The sequence below is a fragment of the Diabrotica undecimpunctata genome, chromosome 6, assembly GCF_040954645.1.
Source record: "Diabrotica undecimpunctata isolate CICGRU chromosome 6, icDiaUnde3, whole genome shotgun sequence".
Classification (NCBI taxonomy): domain Eukaryota; kingdom Metazoa; phylum Arthropoda; class Insecta; order Coleoptera; family Chrysomelidae; genus Diabrotica; species Diabrotica undecimpunctata.
The window spans coordinates 151,264,896-151,276,165 of NC_092808.1; the positions used below are offsets into that span (position 1 = coordinate 151,264,896).

At 34.7% G+C, this 11,270-nt stretch overlaps 2 protein-coding genes across 2 annotated transcripts; one reads left to right on the plus strand and one right to left on the minus strand.

Annotated features, from left to right (window-relative positions):
* Positions 1–1,371: 1,371 nt before the first annotated feature.
* Positions 1,372–3,430, minus strand: mRpL45 (mitochondrial ribosomal protein L45). The gene is made up of 4 exons (XM_072535789.1): positions 3,271–3,430; positions 2,904–3,221; positions 2,045–2,395; positions 1,372–1,743 (listed from the first exon to the last, which is right to left on the minus strand). The coding sequence occupies exons 1-4, from the start codon at positions 3,313–3,315 to the stop codon at positions 1,453–1,455; spliced, it is 1,005 nt and encodes a 334-aa protein (XP_072391890.1). The 5' UTR covers positions 3,316–3,430; the 3' UTR covers positions 1,372–1,452.
* Positions 3,431–3,533: 103 nt separating this feature from the next.
* On the plus strand, positions 3,534–8,011 carry Prp6 (pre-mRNA processing factor 6). The gene is made up of 5 exons (XM_072535784.1): positions 3,534–3,938; positions 4,054–4,299; positions 4,515–4,986; positions 5,075–5,971; positions 7,000–8,011. The coding sequence occupies exons 1-5, from the start codon at positions 3,711–3,713 to the stop codon at positions 7,959–7,961; spliced, it is 2,805 nt and encodes a 934-aa protein (XP_072391885.1). The 5' UTR covers positions 3,534–3,710; the 3' UTR covers positions 7,962–8,011.
* The last annotated feature ends 3,259 nt before the right edge of the window (positions 8,012–11,270 follow it).

The window sequence follows — 11,270 nt, forward strand, 5'->3', positions numbered from 1 at the left end:
TTGATTTATATTTATATCTCAATGTATCTTTTGCATCAAAGATACCTTCTTTCATACCGAATCTCAAAATTCGATGTTTAAAAACTGTTCATATGACGAAGAAAAAGATATTATTTCATCAAAAATCATACTTTTGAAAATCCAATGTAAGATTTTGAATAACATTTTTGACTGAATTTCCTTGATTTACCTTATAGTTTTGAAGATGTGTGTCCAACCTATTTTCTTGCCACTGTTTACGAGTTTTCTCTTTTCCTTTATTTTTCCTGCACTTCGTTTGACCATTACCAGGTCTTTTTATTCTCAAACGTCTTTCCTGAAACTTTTCCAAGTATTTCAATAGCAGTATCTCCAATGATACTAGCCATATTCCTCTAAATTATATCTCTTGGCTATATATTACTCTTAACCTCTTAAATCCTCTAGAAGCATAACTATAAATGCAATTTTTTTTTGTATCTAGCAATGGTTTGTCCATTAGAAAGTTGTACTTTTAGATCTAACAGTAAATCTTTTCTATTTTTTCGCATAGTTCCGATGCAGTATGTTCTTTTTCTTACTAAATGCTGAGCTAAGTGAATGCTTGTGTAATAATTGTCTAAAAGCAGTCTAAAACTTTTATCTAGTAGCAAGTTGTAGGTTCTTCAGAACATTTTACATCAAAATCTGTATATTTCCCCATATATATTATAAAATTATACATATACTCAGAATTACTTTCCCATAACGCATCAGGTTGAATCCCAAATCTTTTATGTTTTGTTGGTATATGTTGTTTCCATCCCAAGCATCCTTTCCAGATAAGGGATTCATCAACTATGATGTCTCTTTCTGGTATGTAACATGTCATGAACTTTTTTTTTAGGTGATTCAAAACAGGAAGAACTCCACGTTATAACTTTTAGAAAAAATGGAGTTTTAATAATTGCATGGCCAGAAAAATACATTTTATATTGAGGTTTAGGACAAACACTTTGTAAAACAATCAACCCTATTAATGTTCTTATTTCATTTCTATTTGTTTGTTCCCATTTTTAAACTCCCAGAATTTGGCTTCAAGTTTTTAGCATTGTTACAATATACCTTATCACATAATCGTTTGTTTCTTTCACAATTAACTTGATCAAATTATTGTCAAAAAAATATTCTATATGCAATATATCTTTCGTACTTGTCAGATCTTCAACCTGTACGCTACTGTTTGTAGTAAATGGAAATGCTAGTTGTGGAATGCCATCTGAAGCTAATGGCATAACAAAATTTTCATAGGTCGAATTATTCTCAAGATTATTATTACTATTGTTGCTACATTTGTACTCACTGTCTCTTTGAAATTCAGTATTGTAATCAGGATGAAGAAAAACTATGTAAAATGGCAAAAACATTTAATAACACGTTTTTATAGTAAACATTTAGTTTTACAAATCTAAAATATCTAACTAATCATTCATTTTAAGCTAAACTAAGTTTCTCTCCTTCTTTCTTTTGTTCAATAACTTTAGTTTCAGCAGATGTTTTGTCTTCTATAACCACACTTTCTTCAACTGGTTCAACAATCTTCTTAAATGTTAATGATGAAGGTTCTCTAGGAGGAAGCCAGTCAGGAATTATCTTTGCGTGGACTCTCCAGGTACCATATTGATTGGAGAGGTGTTTTTCAAATACTACATATTCAAGAACATCTTTGGCAATAATTTCACTACCATGCATAAGTCTTCCAAATCTATCATATATGGCCAAAGTCTAAAACAATTGATATATGTAGTAATGTAATAATTATTTAAATAAATAAGTTATTTTGAAAAAATCATCATGAAAAAAAGATGCACAAAATATATTTTATTATCATCAATATTTTACTGTTTTTTATTTACCTCTTATCTATTTTGAATACATCAAACCACAAACACTTTAAATGGGTGCAAAAGGAATCAAGATATATTATTGTAAACAAATACAAACAAAAAGAAGAGAATTGTAAAGTCTAAGTAAAATTTTTTAAGAAGTAGTGTCACAAAAAAAATCAAACAGTCTGCAATCTTACCTGTTGTGTATGGAACCTTACTGTGATTTGAGCAAAAATGTTCTCTTTTGATACAACATCAGTACATCTCGCCTGTACAACTCTTGGCAGTTCTAATTCTTTAATGTATCTCCATCGAAGAGTCTTGTTTTTAATATTGTGGATCACTTCAGGGTATGCTCTCTCTGTGACATAGTCTATAAGATTTTCTTTATTGTCAGAAGCTAAAATCTCATGCATTTTGATATAAATCTTTTCAGCTTCTTTACAAAACTGTGGTGTGTCGAATTCTTCCTCAAACTGACGAACTTTCCTTATTGCCATCATTGTAGTTGTTTTCTTTTGCAAGAATTGCACACTCTGCATAGCTCCCTACAATTTAAACAAAAAACATAACTAGTGATGTTTAAGACTAAGAACACTCACTTTTCTAAGAATGTAGAACCTGAATTACCACCATTAGTGCTTAAAGTTCTTTGAATTATTTCTCTTTCTTTATGAAAAGATAGAAAAATCACTAAAAATAAGAGACTAAAAATAATCAATGAAATACATTTAGCATAACAGATATATTATGAGAATGTTGAAAACTACAAATGTGGATTATGAAAAAGAAAACAAAAATGAATGTAGAAAAGGAAAAATACTAAAAAACTGATTACCATTGCTATGACATTTAAAACATCAAGAAGTATCAGGTAGGAAAATATGTATTTTAATTTACAACATATTAATCTCAATATGAAATACCTACAGATATATTATTTTTAATTCTTTACAGAGACGCGACACAAAAAAATCTTTGATTATTAGCCTACTCCATATACCATATAAGCTTTATGTTCTTAGTGTAAAACAAGTCACAGAATATTATGTATACCTGTTTAGATACTGGTGAAACTTTCCCATCACCTTCAGGTGGTACGTATGGCTCAAAAACGGCACCAGTTGAGTGAATAAAATACTGCCTTTCAATCCAAGGACGGGGAGGCAGGATGCCTTGCTCTTTTAATCTCTTAACTACTTCTTCATCTGGTAAATCTTCTAATCTTTCTTGGAACTTAGGCAATTCCACTGGCATAACTTTTAAACGACGGAAGAGTTTCCATTTAGGATTCCAATGTTTCGTTCTTCTATGTCTAACTATTTGTGTGTTAGCACTAACTGCTGCTGGGGCCATAAAACTATGACATACATCCTAAAATTAATTGTAAGTATCTCCTTTTTTACATATAAAAAGCACTTACCTGAAGTAAACGTAAACCTAGTGTATTAGTAATTCTAAGAGTCATTTTTTTTATTATTTAACTATATTAAAAATTATTTTTTAAAACATCATTTGAAAATTATAACCTAAATTAATCTTCTACTTCTGTCATAGATTTGACATTGATTACTTTTTTTTTGCTTTGCCATAAGCTATTTCCACTAAATTTGACTAAGAATAAAGATATACTAAGATAACTTTAAAATTTATAGTGCCTGTACAATGTAGCATCCAATATATTGTTGAAAAATATACTGTGTCATATACTTGATTATCTAAATCTTAAATGACCTACATAGTTCAGTAACTAATCTAAAAGAAGATATTATTAATTTTTAGGTTATTTTGTTTACTATCAAATCGTTGTCAAAACGAATTTAATAGGGCTAGGGCTTTTAAAAAAGTAATGCTTAGTAAAACATGGCAGCAGCACCACCACAGGCTTTAGTGAACAGGAATAAGAAACATTTCCTAGGTGTACCAGCTCCTTTGGGATATGTAGCTGGTGTAGGCAGAGGAGCTACAGGTTTTACCACTCGTTCTGATATCGGTCCTGCTAGGGATGCTAACGATGTTTCGGACGATAGACACGCTCCACCAGCAGCTAAAAGGACTAAAAAGAAAGACGAGGAAGAAGAAAAGGAGGAGGTAAGTTGATAATCACCTTTCTAAAATATATCCATACTGCTGTAAGCAGTTGTCAACCACAGCGTTGCTTAAAGTCATTTATGCTTCAAATGTTAGTAAAATAACTATTTTTTAGGAAGAAGATTTAAATGATTCCAATTATGATGAATTCAGTGGCTACGGGGGATCATTATTTTCAAAAGATCCTTATGACAAAGATGATGCCGAAGCTGATGCTATTTATGAAGCTATTGATAAACGAATGGATGAAAAAAGGAAGGAGTATAGAGAAAAGCGTTTAAGAGAAGAACTGGAGAAGTATCGACAAGAAAGGCCAAAAATTCAGCAGCAATTTTCTGATTTAAAGAGAGATTTAGCACAGGTTGGTACTTTAGGACATAAACACAGTCAGAAAAATTATTTTCTTGTGAACTTTTATTAAATATCTTGTTGATACTAAAATATAATTAACAATATATTTTTCGTGTTTCAAAATATAATTTATACAAAATATAATAAAATATATTTTATGTTAGTTTTGATATCTGTGTTTACAGAGTTGGTAGAGTTTTTATAAAGTTGTGTATGTTTGTCTAGGTTACAGAGGATGAATGGAAGACAGTACCAGAAGTTGGTGATGCTAGAAATAAAAAGCAACGTAATCCTAGGGCAGAAAAGTTTACCCCCTTACCAGATAGCGTAATATCTAACAATTTAGGAAGAGAGTCAACTACATCTATAGATCCCAATTCAGGTTTAGCTAGTATGGTTCCAGGAGTACAAACACCTGGTATGCTGACACCCACGGGCGACATGGATCTGCGCAAAATCGGTCAAGCAAGAAACACTCTAATGAATGTTAAACTTTCACAAGTATCTGACTCTGTAACTGGTCAAACAGTTGTTGATCCTAAGGGATACCTTACTGATTTACAATCTATGATACCCACTTATGGAGGTGATATTAATGACATCAAGAAAGCTAGACTATTGTTAAAATCAGTCAGAGAAACTAACCCAAATCATCCACCTGCTTGGATTGCCAGTGCTAGGCTAGAAGAGGTTACAGGTAATTTGAACATATTTTGTTTTTTATCTATTAATATCTAAATATATATTAACTTAATTCGGTTTTCTTAAAAATCTTATTATTTTAGGCAAAGTTCAAGCAGCTAGAAACCTTATAATGAAAGGTTGTGAGGTAAATCCCCAAAGCGAAGACCTATGGCTTGAAGCGGCTAGACTAAATCCACCTGATACTGCCAAAGCCATAATTGCTCAAGCAGCTCGTCACATACCTACATCAGTGAGAATATGGATTAAAGCGGCTGATCTAGAATCAGAAACCAAGGCCAAGAGAAGAGTCTATAGGAAAGCCTTAGAACATATTCCGAACTCGGTACGTTTGTGGAAAGCTGCTGTTGAACTGGAAAATCCAGAAGATGCCAGAATTCTACTTTCTAGGGCTGTGGAATGTTGCCCATCAGCAGTTGAACTGTGGTTGGCGCTTGCAAGGCTAGAAACATATGAAAATGCGAGGAAAGTGCTGAATAAAGCCAGAGAAAACATTCCAACAGATAAACAGATTTGGACTACTGCTGCAAAATTAGAGGAAGCGAATGGTAACCAACATATGGTGGAAAAGATCATAGAGCGAGCTATTACTTCGCTTAGTTCAAATGGTGTGGAGATCAACAGGGAACAATGGTTTAAAGAAGCGATTGAAAGTGAAAAAGGCGGGCATATTCATTGTTGTCGCGCTATCATTAAAGCGATCATTAGCTATGGAGTGGAAACTGAAGATCAAAAACACACTTGGATGGAAGATGCTGAAAACTGTATTAATCAAACTGCTTTTGAGTGTGCTAGAAGTGTTTACAACATAGCGTTAGCCACATTCCCTGGCAAGAAGTCAATATGGTTGCGAGCTGCCTATCTGGAGAAAAGCCACGGTACCAGAGAGAGTTTGGAAAGTCTTCTACAAAGAGCAGTAGCCCATTGTCCGAAGAGTGAGGTCTTGTGGTTGATGGGAGCCAAGAGCAAGTGGTTAGCAGGTAAGTGTTTTATGTATTTTTGAAATTTTTGAAATATTAAAAACATTACCGGTTGGTTAGGATGTTTTGAAATCGCTGGTTCATTGATAAAAATAAGAAATAATTGAATAGAATAGAATTTAATATGATTGTAATAGATAGTTCTTGAGGAAGTATTAAAACAATGAATTTTTTTTAAATTTAATTAAGACCATCACCTGTATAAGCGTCAATGATGAATTATAAAATTTTTAGTTGTATGGAAAAAGCTTTACCTCTTAAAGCTCGCCAAATGTCATATGTATATCTCAACCAATTTCAGAGTAATAACGACATTTTGAACCTCTTTTAGAATTAACTCTTCGTTAGTTAGTTTTAGTTTTTTACATAAGAAATATGCTGTGTTGACCTTTGCCACATTACCAAAAAGTAGGCGTGGCGCTTAATTTTTTGAAGAGATTTAACACTTTCAAAAAATTAATATTTTTTCACAAAAATTATGCATGTAAAAAAATCAAGAGTGCCTGAATGCTACATCCAAATGCCTCTCTCATAATGTGGCACACATAGTAACCTCTATTTAAAATTAAGGAGTTGTATAATTGACAAATGACAGATATCTATTGTTAAAACATATCTTTTTTTGAAAAAAAATCGCCCCATTTCATCATTTTTACAAAATCTAACGAATATTGACAAATATCAGAATGGACTGTTTTCAGTGGTCCATCTTTATACATAAATTATCTCTTCTTCTTCTTCTAATGGCGTTACAACCTTTTGTGAGTCTTGCCTGCTTAACAATGTTCTTCCATTCTGCCCTGTCAGATACTTTCCTTCACCACTGCCTGATGTTCATGGTTTTAAGATCCCTCTCTACGTCGTCTATCCATCTTTTACGGGGCCTTCCTCTTGTTCTGTTTGCTTGGGGCTTCCATCTCTGGACTATTTTTACAGCTCGTACAATACAGTACATCAATTATATACCTATGTAAATTTATGTAAATCTGCATGTGATTTTATTTGCTCACATTATATTATTTTTATAGGTGACGTGCCGGCAGCTAGAGGAATCCTCTCCCTAGCTTTCCAGGCTAATCCCAATAGCGAAGAGATCTGGCTTGCGGCAGTGAAGTTGGAATCCGAAAATAAAGAATACGAAAGAGCCAGGAGATTGTTGGCGAAGGCCAGAGGATCGGCTCCGACACCTCGTGTCATGATGAAGAGCGCTAAATTGGAATGGTCTCTGAACGACTTGGACGGAGCTCTCCATTTATTAGACGAAGCACTAAAAGCGTTCGGAGATTACTCGAAATTGTGGATGATGGTTGGGCAAATTCAAGAGGAGAAAAAGGATTTGTCAAAAGCATTCGATGCCTACAACGCAGGAATTAAAAAATGTCCGAACTCTATTCCTCTTTGGATCTTGCTGTCGAGATTAGAAGAAAAGAGAGGACTTCTCACCAAGGCTAGATCAGTTTTGGAAAAAGCAAGGTTAAGAAACCCTAAGAACGATGAACTCTGGCTGGAAGCTATCAGGGTAGAAATGAGAGCTGGTATAAAAGACATTGCTAACGCTATGATGGCAAAAGCGATCCAAGAGTGTCCAACGTCTGGTATTTTATGGTCTGAAAGTATATTCATGGAACCCAGACCTCAACGCAAAACAAAATCCGTGGACGCGTTGAAGAAATGTGAACACGATCCACACGTGCTGCTCGCTGTCAGTAAAGTCTTCTGGTCTGAAAGGAAGATTAGTAAATGTAGAGAATGGTTCCAGAGGACTTTGAAGATCGAGCCTGATTTAGGAGACGCTTGGGCTTACTGGTACCGGTTCGAGCAATTGCACGGAACCAAAGAACAACTAGAAGAGGCAAAACAGAGGTGTATATTGACAGAACCTCACCACGGTGAGAATTGGTGTGCCGTTTCGAAAAATATTAAAAATGTTGGGTTGAGTACCGAGCAAATCTTAAAACTCGTTGCAAAAGAATTGCCAATACCAGTGTAAAATAGATAAGTTCCCTAAAAAAAAGTTGTAATTACATCATTAGTATTGAATCTTTGTGTTTGATTTTTTTTTTAATTGTAATTATAGATATTAAAGAGTAAAGTTTGAAGTTTGTTTTAATAAACTATTTTTCCCAAAAGTCATATGGCATAGGCCAAAAACTGCTAATAGGTACAAATATCCTGTAACAAAATTAATAGGCATCCTAGTTGGGCGCCAACATAGCTTGTAGAAAAATGTAGCAAATTTTAGATGGTGTCAGTTGTGACCACTAGAAAATTCAAGGATGGAGTCGGCCCTACTTGATTTTTGAACATCTTAATTTAAGCTATGCTGTGGCATCCAATCTACGCATTTTTTAAGATTACCAGAGTAAGTATGCCAATTAACTTTTGGAAGATCCTTCTTTCGATATCATCCATCTTGTTGGGTAGAAAGGGGCTTTTGTTACCATACCAGTAGTACTATTAACAAAACAAAGATCATTCTTATAGGCTGTTTGGCGGCGGATAGAAGGTGATGCTGTCTAGAGAACGAGAACGTTCAGAATGAAGGTAGCTACAAATGAAGGAAATTTTGTATTTGGCAATGTTGCCATGTCTTTATAATAAATCGCGAAAGAGAATGCGATATAATATTAATTAAATTAAACATGGAAAATAACGAGAAAAATAATATATAAATCACTATATATACTAAAATTCGAAGGTGAATAATAAGTTAAATATTGCTGTAATGATTTTAATATGTATTTTTAAAATTATAAGAAAAAGATTATAAAATTGAAATCTGCTGAAGGCTGAACATCTGTTGCAATCTGGCAACTATTGTTTTGAAGGTTTTGACACGATTGCCAAATTTAGCCGCTAATCTATCAAAGGGCATAGCGGTATGAGCAAAGAATATAGACTCATATTCTTATGCGTCTATATTCTTTGGTATCAGCGTGACACCACTTTTTCAAAAAAATTTACAGTGTCCCAGCGGTTTCGCTGTGAAGCAACGTGTATTATGTATTGCCTACATACGTTTTTCAGATCTAAAATGTGACAGTTTAATGTATCGACATTCAAGAATTTGAAGATTGTGTATCATTTGATATTTCATATGTTGTAAAGCCTTCTTCTTCAATGCTTTGTAAATTTATTATTATTATTATCATCCATAATCGTTTGTGGCGTCGGTTGACGGGATTTTGTTCCCATTGGTCGATGGCTTCGTTGAAAAGAAGAAGAATTGACAGTTGACAAATGGTTCCGGTCTTGCCTAAGATTTATGCTCAGACTTCTTCTTCAATGCTTTGTACATCTATTGTTATTATCATCCATAATCGTTTGTGGCATCGGTCGACGGGGCTTTGATCCCATTGGTTGATGGCTTCGTTGAAAAGAAGAAGAATTGACAGTTAACGAATGGTTCCGGTCTTGGCTAAGGTTTATGCTCGGCCGGTAATGCAGATTCAATGTTTAACGACAATGACGTCAGAGTAGTTCAAATGTCCCGTCCTGTCTTGCCGAAGTGTCCCATACTCTGTTCGGTGTATCTCAGTGACATACGGAACGTTACTGAGAAGTTATTACACTTGATGTCCTTAATATTTCTGACAAATCAAAAAAAATGATCTGGTTACCACTTAGATCTATTTGTAGTAGCATGAATTCTCCTCCAAGTCAAAATTTTTATTTAATATACAATCATTTGTACAACTATTCAACTATTATACAAATAAGCCTAGGAGCGTGATAGTCACACCCATTTCTCTTGTAACCCACTCCAGGATTCACCACGACGTTATGACTCCTAGTGCTGCCGGCGTGTGAATTCACAGATTTTGTCTACTTTGTTCTTCCAGTTTCCTGCACGTTTTCAGGAACTTCACCACATCGGGTTTTGTTCTTGTTTGGGTAGTTTGAATCCATACTTCTTGTAGATAGAAGTTCCATCTATATGGGCAGACATCGTACCTCTCATGGTTTCTAGACTGCACTCCTCCGCTGGAGCACTTTGCAGTTCTGCGAAGATAGCTTTCGTTTTTTCAATGGCATTGCCTCGTCGTTCTTGGTGACGAAGACTGCCGTGTCTCGCTCTTTGACCACAGTCCATGTGAAGACCTCCGACCAGCCTTTATTTATGAACTCTATTGTCTCCTTCCAACACAACTAATAGAACTGATAAAAGAATCTCTAAAAGTAGAAAGTAGAATCCGGATACAAAATGAATTAACGGAAACAATAGATGTGAAAAAGGGACTACGCCAGGGAGACGCTCTATCATGCATCTTGTTCAACATCGTGCTCGAGAAAATACTGAGGGACACAACAGTCAATTCACGAGGAACAATTATTAATAAAAGCGTGCAAATACTAGCATTTGCAGATGATGTTGACATAATCGCAAGATCAAGAAGAGAAATGATAGAGGCATACAACCAAATAGAACGAGCTGCACAAAATAGTGGTCTTAAAATCAATCAAACCAAAACAAAATATATGCAGGTAAGAAAAAACGCAGAAATAAGGCAGCCACAAAATATAACAATAGGAGAATACAACATAGAGGAGGTAAAAAACTTTATATACTTGGGATCCCTAGTCACGTCTGATAATAACGTTACGGAGGAAGTGAAGAGGCGAATATTTATTGCAAATAAATGTTACCATGGCTTAATTAGACACCTAAGATCAGATAACGTCGCAAGAAAGACAAAATGCCAAATATATAAAACCCTAATAAGACCGGTACTCACATATGGCTCAGAAACCTGAACACTTACTAAAAGAGAGGAAACGTTGTTAGCCATCTTCGAAAGAAAAATCTTGCGACACATATATAAGGGCACAAAAGATACCAGGATCCGGATATTATAACATTCATCAAAATAGGACGGCTGCGTTGGATAGGACATGTAGAAAGAATGGAAGAAGGCGAAATACCAAACAAAATATTCAAACAGATGCCAGTAGGAAAAAGAACAAGAGGAAGACCGAAACTGAGATACTTAGAACAAATAGAAAATGATATAACAACCTTAAAAATAAAAAAACTGGAGAAAAAAAGCACGAAACAGATCAGAATGGAGAAGAATCCTAGAACAGGCCAAGACCCAAAAAGGGTTGTCGAGCCAGTGATGATGATGATCTATTGTCTCCTTCCAGTTTTCCCATATTGTCATCTTGTTCGTTTACTCTTCTTTTAATGACTTATATGTCCACTTGAATGCCTGTTGTCGCGTCTTCTTTATTTGCAAAGGTTAGATGTTGGTCTGCACACCTCTGGATGTCGTGCACACCGACTGCCTTGGAACCTCTT